Raw genomic sequence first — 15,105 nt, forward strand, 5'->3', positions numbered from 1 at the left:
TGTGGGACATGAGGCTGGGAAAATAATTTGTCCCAACATGTCAATAACTACAGAAACCATGTTCTTAGCAATAAGCACACACAGTACACACAGGGGCTCCATTTGCTGGCCAATTGTCAGCAGATGCCTTACAGGCATCTTACCGCGTCTTATGCGTTCAATAATGCACACCTTGCTCTCTATTCACTGCTGCCCTGAATCTGACTCCGTCCACACCTCATTTACACTTCCCCTCCCCCACGTGTCCTTTCCACATTCAATAACCTGCCAGCAACCTGAGGTGTCGATCAGTTGCTTCCAGCCCATTTGCACCATCTCATTTGCCTCAAACAAACATGGAAACGATACAGTGCTGTGTGGGGCACTTACAAGGCCCACTAACAAAAACGTAGCACACCAAATACACCAGTTTATTTCATTTAAAGTCAATGGTGGGAATAGTCAGTTTCTATAAAAGTGCCAATGAGTCCGTGGCCACAATCTGAATCGTTGAAAGATAATTGGAGTTGACGCCAAGACTATTTTAATTGTAAAAATTATATTCAGTTATAATGATATACAGTATTATAGGGCTGGTCGATTATGGCTTCTCACGATCATAAAAACATAATAGAAGAAAAACAATTGTGCTGCGGCGAGGACAGAACTTTTTGGCCTAAATGCTAAGCGGTATGTGTGGAGAAAACCAGGCACTGCTCATCACCTGTCCAATACAGTCCCAACAGTGAAGCATGGTGGTGGCAGCATCATGTTGTGGGGGTGCTTTTCAGCTGCAGGGACAGGACGACTGGTTGCAATCGAAGGAAAGATGAATGCGGCCAAGTACAGGGATATCCTGGACGAAAACCTTCTCTAGAGCACTCAGGACCTCAGACTGGACCAAAGGTTCACCTTCCAACAAGACAATGACCCTAAACACACAGCTAAAATACCGAAGGAGTGGCTTCAGAACAACTCCGTGACTGTTCTTGAATGGCAAAGCCAGAGCCCTGACTTAAACCCAATTGAGCATCTCTGGAGAGACCTGAAAATGGCTGTCCACCAACGTTCACCATCCAACCTGACAGAATTGGAGATGATTTGCAAGGAGGAATGGCAGATGATCCTCAAGTCCAGGTGTGAAAAACTTGTTGCATCATTCCCAAGGAGACTCATGGCTGTATTAGCTCAAAAGGGTGCTTCTACTAAATACTGAGCAAAGGGTCGAAATACTTATGGCTGTGTGATATTTCAGTTTTCTTTTTTAATAAAACTCCAAAACTTTCAACAATTCCATTTGTTTTCTGTCAATATGGGGTACTAAAAATGAAATTAAATGATTTTAGCAAATGGCTGCAATATAACAAAGTGTGAAACATTTAAAGGGGGTTTGAATACTTTCTGTGCCCACTGTATATTCAGGACACACATCGTTTTAGACCGCCAGCTTATACTAACAGCCAATGGAAAACCCTGTTGCCGGGCTAGCCAACATTAGTATTAGATGAAAGGATTTACTTTTCATATAACGAATATTCACACACAAACGCCACAGTAACGCATACAGGCAAGGTAACAATACTCACAGGCATATAGTCTTCCCTATCTGTGAAAAACAAGTTAGTTTAGTTCTTTTTTAAAAACATTTTTTTAACTCACTGTAAATATGTAGCTCCATGCATTTGTCACACCACACCGCCCCTAAGAGGCCAAGGCGTGCAGAGCAGGAACAGCAGATGCAGTCATGGCTTTGTATAAAAAGACAAACGCTTTTTTCCGCTGACATGAAATCAGACTAAAATGTTCCTGTTTTACGTTAATTAGGATTACCAACATTATTTCTAGTTGTTAAATGCCCGAATATTGAGACGATTTTGGGGCATTCATATAGACAATACAGTCACTCCAGGCGTGCCCATGTTTTTAACCATGGCTGTATTTATTGTTTTAATTTCGATTTTGTAATGTTATTTGACTTATTGCAAATTTATTTTGGGGTTCTTTGTGATTTATTTTTTTCATAATCGCCCAGCCCGTAATATATCATGATTATATTTGTATGCAAATCATTCAAAATGGGTATTCTCAGATTAGCTGCATGAAATTATCCCCTTTCCCTACCTCATAATGAGACGTGAGGTTAATTTTCAACACCATCTCAAGTTACCAAATATGGTTCTTCACTCCATAAAAGGCTACCAAATCTTGCAAGAAAGGATCTTAATATTTCAGCACTATTTCCTGTTGTGTCACTGCAGTGTGCACTTGAGAGATAGAGCCTATTCCTCTTCGCTCTTGCCGCTCCCTCTATTTTCTGTCTTGCACAGCGACGGCTACTCGCATTAGAGAGGTGAAGGCAAGGGTCAGTGTGTTGCCCGTCCTGCTTGGCAGCCACCACTCATCACTATGCATCGTGCATTCAAAGGTTACAGGAGGGCCGGCGAGGATGATGATGAGGTATTTGTGAGGATCTCCAAATACAAGGTGATCTGCAGAGGAAAAGATGAATATAACATTTCATGAAAGTGCTTATTTTTTTTGTAATTAGCAGTTATGTGTGTATTACAGGGATTTAGAACAGGACTTTGATGACACAGAGGGAATTTTTGACAGCATAACAATTTCCAGGTGTCTTGTTTGGTACCTTCCCTTATTTTCCATTTTATTAAGTTTCAGTCAGACAAATACCTTCACCAGCTTTGTTCTCTGTAAATTGTTAAATTGAATTCCAGGGATCCTTACTGATATCTTAACAGATAGCATTAGACTACAGTCTGCCAAGAAAATACTTGATGTTGACTTCAAATAATAAACATTTATACTGGGGGTTTGTCTCACCATATGGTGCATCAGGTTTAAAGCACGTTATCCTTATTCGATAAAGAACAGTCACTTTATATAAAAGAGGGCACCCATTGTCGTCTTGACGTCACTTCTATTTTGAATTTGACCTTGGTTTTAAGAATACAGCTGCCCAATGGTTTTCATTTAGTTATATTCACTGGCTCGACAACAGTAAGTAAACCTGCACATTAATAATCTGTAAAGTGTATCAACTGTACCCATTTTGAATTGGCAATTTTGAGTGGGGCGGCAACGGTGACTGGCGACTGGTTAGCACATCTGTCTCACAGTTCTGAGGACCGGGGTTCAAATCCCGGCCCCGCCTGTGTGGTGTTTGCATGTTCTCCCCGTGCCTGCGTGGGTTTTCGCCGGGTACTCATGTTTCTTCCCACATCCCCGAAACATGCAGGGTAGGTTAATTGAAGACTCTAAGACCCGAGGTGTGAATGTGAGTGCGAATTAATTATAATTATTGAACTTAAATGTTTCTAATCATCAAGCCAATTTTGGCAACCCAAATGAATCCAAAATGTAGTTTCAAAATGATACATTTATTCATCGGGGGGTCTATTTGGCCCGATGTGTGTAAATGAAATTTGGCCTCGTAGACAGGATTAATCAACAATTAATTCTAGTTTAGCTAACTGTAAAATTATAATTGTGTTTGAATTCCTGATATGTCAAGAGCACTGAGATTTGGTAAAGTCCTTTTAGAAGTTTTTTTGCGTTCACGCATTGAACCATTTGATTGTCCTTTTTTCCTGCTCGACCGTTTACAGTATACTTGGCACTGGCATCGGTCTCTAGCCCCAAGATAATTTTCGCAGGCATTCAGAAGAGCTTTGAACACAATAAGTTATAGCTATAGAAATTTTGCTTTCTAGCTTTTGTAGCGTGACCTTTGGATGTTGTCAGGATTCTGATTCTGAGAGCAAAACGCTTGTTGGATTTGTGGCATTAATATGGTATCAGGTGTTATATTGTAATTTTAATGTGCCTTTTTTTCCTGTAATAGTGATTTGACAAAAATCAAACAACTAAAACCTATAAAATTGTGTCATTGTGTGATGATATCTCCGTCTTAAATGCTTGCTGTTGAAATCATCAACATGATACCCTTCTCACAGAGAATCTCCTTGTGTGTCTGTACGTCCAGTGTGATCAAGAGGTATTTGAAGACTCAAATCGGACGTCCTCTCTCGTTCTTGTGTCCTTCTTCAGACTACATCGCCTGCGGGTCAGGGCAGATCGGACTCTCCTGTCTACACCAACCTCCAGGAGCTCAAGATCTCTCAGTCCAGTCTGCCGCCCGTCCCCTCGGGCTCACCTCTTCACATCCTCGGCGACTGGGAGACCCACAAAGACTTGAGTGGCAGACATTTCTACTATAACCGGACCACGGGGGAGCGCACGTGGAAACCGCCACGCACCCGGGACACCAGCGGCAGCACTAACAGCTTCCGAGGAGAAAGCCAAGGCATGGCAGAGAGTGAGGTAAGGGAGGAAGAAAAACAAAAACATCAATTGAGGGTCCTTTTGAGGCGTGTTGTAATGTGCATAATAGATATGATGCCACATTGAGAGTCAGAACATTTTATTCCTCGTGGGCCAATTGAAATTCAAAATTAAGGACATTAGGAATTCAGTTGACTCCAGTTTTTAAGACCACACTAAATGCTGTACATGATTGGTAGTCTTAGAAATACTGGCATACTGGTTGTAAACCAAAACTTTAAATGTTAGTTTTTGGTTATTGTAAGCGTAGAATGATTAGATAGGGGGCAATTTTGTATTCTTACTCGACAGCACCACCATGTGGTAATTTGGTACATTGCGTTATGTAATCGAGAAAGGCATTTATTAACATTGTGCTCCCGACAAAGGTTTAATTAATAGATTATAATGCAAGCTCGTTTTAGTCAGTCAGGCAGTCTTAAATTATGACTGAATAAATTATTTGCCAACAACAATTCAGCCACAAAATTAAAGTGGTTTGCTCCCTATTCTTATCTTTATTCATCACAATTATTTGGGCTCTGGATCATGCAGACTAGATTGTTTTGGAATAAAACTGGACTGGCCTTTTTTTCACATTCTGTTCAAGGTCCGCAAACTCCTAGGTCTTCTTACAGAGACATACAGTATATGTATAGTGATATCATTTTCTAGTTTTCCTGCTAAATTGTTGTGTCCTGGTCTTATTATATACCTACATACGCTCGTTCCCTTTTGATCTTTTCTCAATAGCTGCTCTCTTCTGAAGAAAACTGCCACAGCACCTATTCCAGTCAGTCTGACAGCCAGTACGGGTCGCCCCCAAGAGGCTGGTCTGAGGAACTTGATGAGCATGGACACATCCTTTACGTCTCGGAATACACACAAGAGAAGGTGCAGCGACATTTTAACATTCAACGCTATCAGAGGCAAAAAAATAATAAATATCTAATATTTTTTCAACAACATTTTATTAATTTATTCCCAGCAGTTTCCTCTCTGCAGCCGGGGAAAGTGAGTTGGCCCTCGATGGTCAGCATTTTAGCATTTTTTTGTTTTGATTTTTTTTTCCTGATTGGTTCATCACAGCAAAATTAATTTCAGCCAAGTTCAACTTGTAAAATACGTCAATAGTGTTCTGCAGCCATTAATACATTTTAAATCAGCATTTCTGATGAAAATGTTGTACTGTACTTATTTTTTGTTTGTTTGTTTTTGACAAAACTCACACGGGAGAACATGCAAACTCCACACGGAAAGGCCGGACAGTTTTCATGTTTATTTAATATTGATATTTTTAGTGTCCATATTTATTTAAATTCTCTTCAATTATTTAGTTTTTGTCTGCATGTGTATCTTTTCTGAGCAAACGGAATTATTTTAAGTCTTTCAAGAACAAAATTTAACCGCCCTTTTGCAAAGAAATTTCAAACTGAGTTCACCTGTTTACACCCAAATTTGAGCAACTGAAGGATAATATTCAACCACTAAAACACGTTTTTTTGTTGTTGTTCAGGGATGCAGGTAGTCCTTCGTAATTTTACATCTTAATCAAGAAATGATGATGTGCTTTACTAATTTCCCATGTTTTGGAAAAGTGTCAACTTGAAAATTTCATGAATAATGTATATTTTAGCATTAAACATATTTTGGTAAAGGGCTTCTATAACATGAACAAGCAATGAATTTGGTAATTACCAATGTGGATAATTTAGGGCAACTGTGTCATAATCCTGACATAATGGTAGTCTAAAATACATTTATTAAGCACTGGATTGCTTTTATAGTCAGAATTTAGATCCAGGTCATGTATTTTATTATGGCTCATTGTGATCACTCATCCATAGAAGAAGGCAGATATTACTACTACCACCGGTACTTATAGGACTTGAGACACGCCTGAGCAATTAAGGCTTTGCTGCCTTGCTTAATGACACCACTGCAGTGGATTTACTAAATGCGGACTGTCTTTGTAGTGGATAAAGCACATTGATGAGCAAGGCCGACCTTATTACTACAATGCTGACGGATCCAGGTCTGAATGGGAATTACCTAAGGTGAGTTTACTATATTAACGTTGCCTTTCCAAATGTTCTTTTACTGCACTCTGTTTACATCACACCATGCACCTGAAAGTCTTCTCAAATGACATCACCTTTAGTATAGCTCGTCTCCTTGGCGTGCCATCTGAGGCCCGTTTATGTAAGTGGATGAGTGTCTGGCAAGCTCACAGGACCCACTTTTGTAATTGAACTCCTCCTGCAGGACTATTAATGGCTCATGCTACGACTAATCTGGAGGCTTTAGAGTAGATTGGAGTGGGCACCTCCATTGTTTGAGTGCCTACTCTGAAAATCGGACATGGGCACATTTAGAGGTCCTCACAGGTGATGGTGGTAGACTGTGGGAGAGACCCCTCTCTCCAATGCTGCTGTGGACAGCAAGAGGAGAGGTAGGGCGAGGGTGCAGGTGCTGATGGGGCACTCAGTGGAGTTAAAACTTTTTATGGTCTGATCCTCTCTCCACGCAGTACAACATCTCCCCTCAGTCTGGTGAGGCCCCCAAGAGTCGGAGCCTGGAGAGGAAGCAGCCGGACCCCATCATCCTCACGAAGTGGAGACACAGCACATATGTCCTTGATCTCAACGACAAGGTAGGCCTCCTGTAACGTGGCGTCAAATTAAAAATTAAAACCAATATGTAAAATTTCAGTTAGCAAAATGTTTAAAAGAATCCTACGTGTGGTATGGTCCATAGTAGAAGGCCTGATGATCAAGTTCTCTCCAGCCAGTTTCGTAAGACTTAGTGTAGTACCAACTGTATGTCTGAAGTCTTACTGGTTTTACTATTAAGGTGCAGGGAAAAGATTATTGTACTACGATCGTCGTTATTCAGGCATTGCGTCACCGTTGACACGCATCTGCAAGATCTTCCTTCAGCTAAGTGGACATTTGACTTGCCTCTGTGAACCGAAGTAGTGGTGTTGCTCATTCAGAAAGTCATCTTGACCTCCGTTGTTTGACTGTCATAACTGAAAGCAAAGCACATTGCTTACTCTTTATCCTGGCTGCTGCTTCTCCAAACAAGCAAGTATTGGAATCTTGGAATTCGTTGTTTGCTTTTATGATATAAGATACTTACCTATATATATTTTTTAATAAGGTTAAGGTGCGTTGTACATCGGGTTGGGCATCGAGAGTCAAGAACCTAGTAAACAGGACTAGCGTTCCGGTTCTCCCGGAACCGTTCAAATTTAAAAATTTCGGTTCCCAGTTTCGATGCCTAGTCCTCCAGCCGCGAAGAAGTAGTGGCGAAAAACAATGAAGCGGCGTAAACCAATGAAGAAGAAAGCGCGCGATGACATGGCTTTGACCAACGGTGGCTGCGGCGAACAAAAGTGTGTCTTAACTTTCTTAAAATTAATGACCAGTCGCCTCAGTGCAACAATTGAAGTAAGATTGCATTGTGCAAAGGAGGCTTTCACGATGTGTAGCGTCTGAGGCGCTCCGAGCCTCAGCCTCCACCGTGCAGAGCTTCGGTGCAGTCAACACTGTCAAGTGGGTGAGTGAAACAATAAAATACGTCTGTGCCAACATTGAGACAGCTAACACTTGCACTTTTGCACTGATGGTTTTTAGCGTTTATTTGCGTCTTCAAACCAACGTAAGCGCCGATGACAAAAAAAAAAGTTGAACATTGGCCTAAAACTTTACCATGAATGAATTGGGAGAAATTTTACATAAACGTTGTCTCACAGTATCACAAACCCTAACCTTGTGCCTCATCGGTGGGCAGGGAAAGGAATCAGCGTTTTATAGCATTTAGTTCCATCGATTAAAAAAAAATAATAATAATAATAATCACTGGTGTTGTGTGAATTTACTTTTCATACCAAAATGCTGAGTTCTGGTGTGTACCCTTCAAAATAAAAGGCTACAAGCTTAAAACACGAAGTCAGGTTAAAACTTGCACATATAAACCATTTGATGTGATGAAACAGTTCCAAATAAATATTTTAACAATGCTATATTGAACTTTTAGCTGAAAAATTAATTAATGAATATTAAGTCAATTGGGTTAGTTCCACACACATTTCCTTTTAGTTCATTGGATTGATATTGATACTGCTTATAGAGAACCTTGAGTCAAATGTTCATTTTAGTCTATGCTGCGGCCTACTAAGAAAATGGATGTTCATAATTTGGACACCCTTTATTTAAACCATGCAAACGTTTTTGACCCAGCCCCCTAACTGAATCTGAATCGAGAATCGTTTGGAACCGGAATCAGAACTGGAATCGCTCAAATTCAAACAATGTCCAACCCTAATTGTACATTTAAACAAATAAACAGCACATTCAGTGGACACTTCCTTTTTTCTCCTCGGGGCGTTGCGACTACAAAACTGACGGCCTGAGAGCAAAGAGCAAGCATACTCGGGGTTATAAGTGCCGCTGTATCTAGAGGACCATTCCAAAGCAAAAACTGTTTAACATTGCTTGACCCAAAAAGTCATTCACACACTTCCCTAATAAACTCCACTTATAAATAAGTGGTGCTCTCTGCAGATAATTAAATAGATACCTCCTACCTTTTGAAATTTGCTATGTAGTAATTTCTAGTGAATAAAATTGGTAATATTTATGAGCTGTACTTGTTTGTTCTGAGTATAAATCAAATATTCTTCAGGAATATAGTTTGGGGATGTAGGAGAGCATCTGGGTGGCTAACGCTCTCATGGCTTTGTTGCAGTTCTCGTTCAAACTCTGGGGGACGTTTGACCTCTCTTCTTTACCGTGCTAAAGTTGGTACCACACGATCGTTGCTTGATACAGTGTCCGAGTATTCTGTAAAAAAAAAAAAAAAAAAAAAAAAACTCGTTAATTTAGTCACAAGTCTTTGAAAGTAAAGCTCAAGAAGTAATACTCTAGCAGAACTAACACAAGGAGGAAAAATCACACAATCCTCTGTATGAATCAAAATCCACATTGTTTGTTCCTCTTTATTATGTAACACGCAACCTAATGTTCTGATTTTACTGCTGGTTTCTGATCCATTTCCTTCTCCCCCACTAACCTACTGTCTTCATTGACTTCTGTAGTTGCCTGATAGTCTTCAGAAAATCTTCATGTCATGCCTCTTGTTGTTAGGAGTGTGCTCCGGCGCCCAAGCAGAGCTCTCCTGACTCTGACTCCTGCCCATCATCTCCTAAGCACCCCTCAACTGTTAGTATTCCAGCTTTCACTGCATTGCACTCATCATCCAAGTACAAACACATCTTTCTTCTCATTTGCTCTCTCTCATGAAACCCGTCTTTTTTTGCATTGACTTTTTGGTCATCTTCCGCATGTCCCCGTCTCTAGCTAACTGCACCACCACATGTAACCTTTTTCTTACATCTACTGTGGAACCTCAGATTTTGAATTGCTTTACAGTTTTAGGGCAAAATATATACTATACATACGGGCAATTTAGAGTCTTCAATTAACCTACCCTGCATGTTTTTGTGATGTGGTACGGAGGAAAAAATAAATAAAAATTGTCTAAAAAAAATATATACTAATCATACAAAATTTAGGATATTCGATTACTGTATTCAACTTTCAGGTGAAACTTAAGGAGTAACCTCAAATGCATTATAATCTTTACAGGTGAACCTACTCTAACCGTCTTTAAACTTTTGAATGCACACATCCAACTGTTCAATGTTTCAGCATTTCATCATTTCAGTATAACTTGCTGTTCTCTAACAAGAAGCTAAAAGACAAAATTCTCAACAGGGATAGGCTATCACAGGATATCCACTTCAGTCTTTCTGTGCCTTTTTGTCTCTTTGTATCTCTGTTGCAAGCTGCTGATGAGGTCACATTCAGTTCCCTGTAAAGGGTATAGTGCATCTAAGGTTCATGCACCCATCCATTTTCTGTACCCCTTATCCTCACCAGGGTCCTGAAATTTCACTTGAAAGGCGACTATCCCTAGCTTTTTGTGAATAGTGTACAACTCAAGTTGTGCAATTACCTGGCATTTGAACAGCAGGCTTGTATGGCATCACACATGAACCGCAGCAAATCTTGTGTGACTTCAGCGTAGTTTGTGAAACTACAGCTCAGTAGAAGAATTGACGGCAGCCATAGAATGGAATCAAACCCCGACACCCGCCCACCAGCACCGGTGGTGTGTGTCCGTCCCTGCAATTAAATAACTCTGCGTTGAGTCGACATGATCTCGTATGCAAATAAACTTCATGGTCTGTCGTCGGTCGTTACACACATTTCTATCCAGGCTGCTCAGTACAATACGAGGGAAAAAAAAGCCAATAATAACAAAACAAGAACAGATTGTACACTGCAATGTCAGGCATGAGGCAACTTGCATCCGCCCCCTTCCACCTCCACACTGATTGCATGTCATTGAAGTTATTGGTAAGCTCACATTTTTATTGAATGCCTAATTCCAGTTAATGACTGAAAATAGTTATTACAGTTGTAATACATTTATTTTTTTCGTATGGAAAAATGACTTCAAAAGATGAACTAATTGGTCAACTAGCATCCCACATATACATTTGAGGTTCCACTGTATTACCAGCAAAAATCCATTTTTTCAGACCATATGTATAGAGACGCGGTCCCATCTCGTGTCAGTCAGCCTGTTGAATGTTTTTTTTCATGCATGTGTCGGGGTTCTGATTTGCTTATCTGTTCCTCCTCAGCCATCAGAGAAGTGTGGGGTCCTAAATGTCACCAAAATCACAGAGAATGGGAAAAAAGTCAGGTAGGAAGCTTTGAAGCACCGGGCTGAAGGACTTTGCTGTAATCTTCTAAGCATATTTAATGGTTTTGACACGCAGGAAGAACTGGGCATCTTCATGGACGGTGTTACAGGGCTCCTCCCTCCTCTTTGCAAAAGGTCAAGGAGGAAGCACGAGCTGGGTACGTATTCATGGGTCCTCATGTTTTGGCCAAGCTCTATCTTCATAGTTTTCTTAGGCATCCGTACAAAGAATATTCTCATCCTATGTTCATTGCTTTCTCCTCTCCTCCTTCCTGAAGTCTTATTACCGCAATGGCTCCATCCCCGAGCTGCTCCTCACTCTTCTTAGCAACTGGAAGCATTCAGTCAAGCCCCGTCCTGCTGTCTCCTATGTAAACTATAGCCCTGCAAAGGCTGCTGCTGCCCGTCCTACTTTCAGTCACCGCTGCTTTGGCTAACTGACAGACTAGTGTGTGTGTCACTGTGTGCTAATGGTTCAGTTTTAATATTAACTGCATCTTTATAAAAATACAAACCTGGCTACTATTAACTCAGGAGAGCTCTATGTCATGTGACTTAAGCATTTTGAATATGTGTGCCACTTTTTAAATGTTTATTTTGGCATAGTACCATCCATACATTTTCTGAGCCGCTTATCCTCACAAGGGTCAGGGGAGTGCTGAAGCCTATCCCAGTTATCATCGGCCAGGGGGGCGTGGTACACCCTGAACTGGTCGCCAGCCAATCGCAGGGCACACATAAACAAACAACCATACGACTCACATTCACACCTAGGGGCAATTTAGAGACTTCAATTAACCTACCATGCATGTCTTTGGGATGTGGGAGGAAACCAAACACGACAATTTAGTAGGTTTGATTATACAAGTGATACAATGTCATGAAAGCGCACATCATAAATACGTGACATTCAACTGGTTGTCACATGTTCTGTTTCTGTGCATTTGCATGGTGTTGGGTTGTAAATGGTTAGGATTGCCTCCAAAATGAAAACTACAGAAACGCGGAATTAAGAAGTCAGCCAAAATTTAGGAAGAGAATTTGCCTCTTTTTTGGGGAAAGAATTAGCATTCACACCACCTTTACATCTTTATGTATGTAAGCTTCATGATTAACTAGAGCTTTGCGCAGCTATAGTCGGGCCCCGTTGGTGTACTTGCAGTTTGAGGTCCTGGCAGGTTGGGGTATTGGCACGATGAAGGGCCGCAAATTTCCCCCGGGTAGTAGGTTGAACATCACGCTTTAGGAGTTATGGTGATACATACCAAGTTTGAAGTGAATCGGGTGAAAGCTGTAGGAGTTCGCAAAAGTATCAACCCTGAAAAAATGCAAAAATGTTGCACTTCTTTCCTTCAAAAGGTCATAGGTCACTTCCTATTGGAGTTACGATATCGGCCGCACTGACTTTTTTCTGTGCGTCTGGGTCCCCTTTATATCGTACCAATTTTCAGAGCCGTAGGTCATACGTGTTTTTGTGTGTATTTAAGATATCTACATGTTCAAAGAATGGTATCACATGAATATTAGGGCAGTTTTTTTCTTGTAAATTCAATGTCATTCATATGATAGTTAACAATTTAATTCAACCCAGAGATGGCACTAATAATGTAGTATGTGTGCCAAAAATCATTGTGGCGGCCATATTTGTGTCTGAGTAACTTGACATAATAACATTACTAACAGTGATTTCCCTGCCTTACAATATATATAATTGTAACTTCTTCAATACAGTAGCTTAACCTTTTTATTCTTTATTTCTATCCTAAACACACCTTTTTTAATGGCCTGTCTTTTTTTATTTAAATTTCTTTTAAGCACAGTTATTTTATTCAAACGGGCTTGCTCTTATGGTCCCATCTTGACGACATTATCGCTAATAATGCATCACTGCATTTCAGAAGTTTGGCAGCAACCAATCGAAGCCAGAGTTCACTGTTGACTTGCGCGGGGGTTCGGTGGAATGGGCTTCCAAGGACAAGTCCAGCAAGAAGCACGTCATTGAGGTATCTAACATAGAGACACTTTGACCCAGAATGCATTAGGGATATTCGACGTTTGGGCGAAATACCAAAAATGCACTATAACCTTTACGGACAAATTTGATTTGACCTTCTCTCAGCTCTTATATACGGCATTTTAGGTTCATTCTGAAATTTCACCCCAAAGTCGAATATCCCTAACTTTTAGTGAATAAGTGTATATTGCTCCTCTGAAATCCAACCTTTGGATTCCTTAGTTGAAGACACGCCAGGGGACTGATCTGTTGATCCAGTCTGAAATTGACAGTGTCATCAACGACTGGTACCGGGCCCTGACTGAGACCATTAACACACATGTGAGTGGAGTTAGTCATACTGGTGGATTGGTTTAACAAGTGTAACCTCATCTAAAAGTGCGAATTTGGCTCTTGCGCAGGCATGGGAGTCGGATGAGGCCATTGAAGAGGATATGCCAGAATCTCCAGGAGCTGAGAAACAGGACAAAGAGAAAGATCAGCGAGACTCTAAGAAGAACAGAGGTGAGGCCAACCGCTAATACACTTTTGTATTTGTTATAGTTTTAAATATGCACTCACATACACGTATCTGCTTGGTTCTTTTAGTTGTGATGAAGACGTCTGTCAGTATGGACTCATCAGACCAGAAAAAAACTCGCCTGAAGCTCAAGAAGTTCTTAACACGTCGACCTACCTACCAGGCGGTCAGAGACAAAGGCTACATCAAAGGTAGCCGCACTAGAGCAGTGCAGGAAGAACGGTCGATGCCAGCGGGACCACGTTTGAAATGCGTGTTCCGCTGAACACAATGTAGGAGTTTACGAATGTCATATTTCGTTCTGTTTTTCAGATCAAGTTTTTGGCTGCAGTCTAAGCAGCCTCTGCCAGCGGGAGAACACGTCTGTGCCCAAATTTGTCAAAATGTGTATTGACCATGTGGAGAACACGGGTATGATTCAGATCATCACCTGGTTCATCTCTTTTTGAGATCATGACCAAATATTCAGTTAGAAATGTTTATTTACAGTTCCCAATAGAATGCTTTTGTTTTTCCTGAAGTAACATTCCTTCAGCGCCATAATAGCATTCATGTGCATCATATTCTATTTTTTACAGTGATGGGCATTGCATTTGGTATGGTGGGCAGTCCCCTTCGGTGGGGACTTACCCAATTTATTCCACCTCTCTGTACTGTATCACCACTATTGTGTCACAATTACAGAAACCAACAGTGCTACCACGTTCATCTGGAGCAGTTGAGAATCAACATTTATCTAATAACATGACACAAACATAAATGATTGAAATAAGACACCAGAGCGGCTCACCATTAAATGTATAATTGTGTGGAGATTCTTAGACATAGTTTTTTTTTTTTTTAGCTGAAGTTAGCTGAGAGAGTTTAAAAGATAAATAATTCGCCAATAAACAGCTTGAATTTTGTATTTTTTCCCCAAAACTGTTTTTCCCCCTTCTTTCAATGCCTGGTGGTCTACAATATATTTTTCCCTTTGGGGGGTGGACGGGCGGACTTTACTCTCACAAAGCATTATGTCTCTCCACCCTGTCTTTGTCCCCATCATTGTCCTGCAGGTCTCAGTATCGATGGCTTGTATCGAGTAAGTGGGAACTTGGCAGTGATACAGAAGCTACGCTTTGCTGTGAACCACGGTAGGACGAAATCACTACTATATCTACACTCAATGGTACACAATACTACTAGATATGCTGACATGTCTCACAAATGTCTTCCGTATGATCGGTCTTTTAATACGTCTTGTCCCATTTCCTTCCCTGCATCAGATGAGAAGGTGGAGCTGGATGACAGCAAGTGGGAGGACATCCACGTCACGACAGGAGCACTCAAGATGTTATTCAGGGAACTTCCGGAACCTCTCTTCACTTACGGATCCTTCAATGACTTTGTGAATGCAATTAGTGAGTAACTTTCAAATCTGACCTCAGCTATTCCACCTGCAATGACTTGGGTCTCCAACGTAGCCACAAGGTGGTGC

At 40.8% G+C, this 15,105-nt stretch overlaps 1 protein-coding gene across 9 annotated transcripts in view; it reads left to right on the top strand.

Moving 5' to 3' along the window:
- arhgap12b (Rho GTPase activating protein 12b) overlaps positions 1-15,105 on the top strand; it is a 45,240-nt gene that overhangs the window by 26,731 nt on the left and 3,404 nt on the right. For 2 of the 9 annotated variants that reach the window (XM_061666382.1, XM_061666391.1), the window contains 13 exons: positions 4,045-4,317; positions 5,071-5,211; positions 6,294-6,374; positions 6,848-6,970; positions 9,468-9,542; positions 11,033-11,094; positions 11,171-11,252; positions 12,993-13,097; positions 13,331-13,429; positions 13,510-13,612; positions 13,697-13,819; positions 13,941-14,039; positions 14,684-15,028. In XM_061666382.1, coding sequence (XP_061522366.1) covers positions 4,045-4,317; positions 5,071-5,211; positions 6,294-6,374; positions 6,848-6,970; positions 9,468-9,542; positions 11,033-11,094; positions 11,171-11,252; positions 12,993-13,097; positions 13,331-13,429; positions 13,510-13,612; positions 13,697-13,819; positions 13,941-14,039; positions 14,684-15,028 — 1,711 coding nt within the window. Of the gene's footprint in view, positions 1-2,289; positions 2,464-4,044; positions 4,318-5,070; positions 5,212-6,293; positions 6,375-6,847; positions 6,971-9,467; positions 9,543-11,032; positions 11,095-11,170; positions 11,253-12,992; positions 13,098-13,330; positions 13,430-13,509; positions 13,613-13,696; positions 13,820-13,940; positions 14,040-14,683; positions 15,029-15,105 lie in introns of those variants that run through there. The other 7 variants (XM_061666387.1, XM_061666388.1, XM_061666390.1 and 4 more) reach the window with 7 other exon arrangements.

This window comes from Phycodurus eques, chromosome 21 (genome assembly GCF_024500275.1).
Source record: "Phycodurus eques isolate BA_2022a chromosome 21, UOR_Pequ_1.1, whole genome shotgun sequence".
NCBI classification, from domain to species: Eukaryota; Metazoa; Chordata; class Actinopteri; order Syngnathiformes; family Syngnathidae; genus Phycodurus; species Phycodurus eques.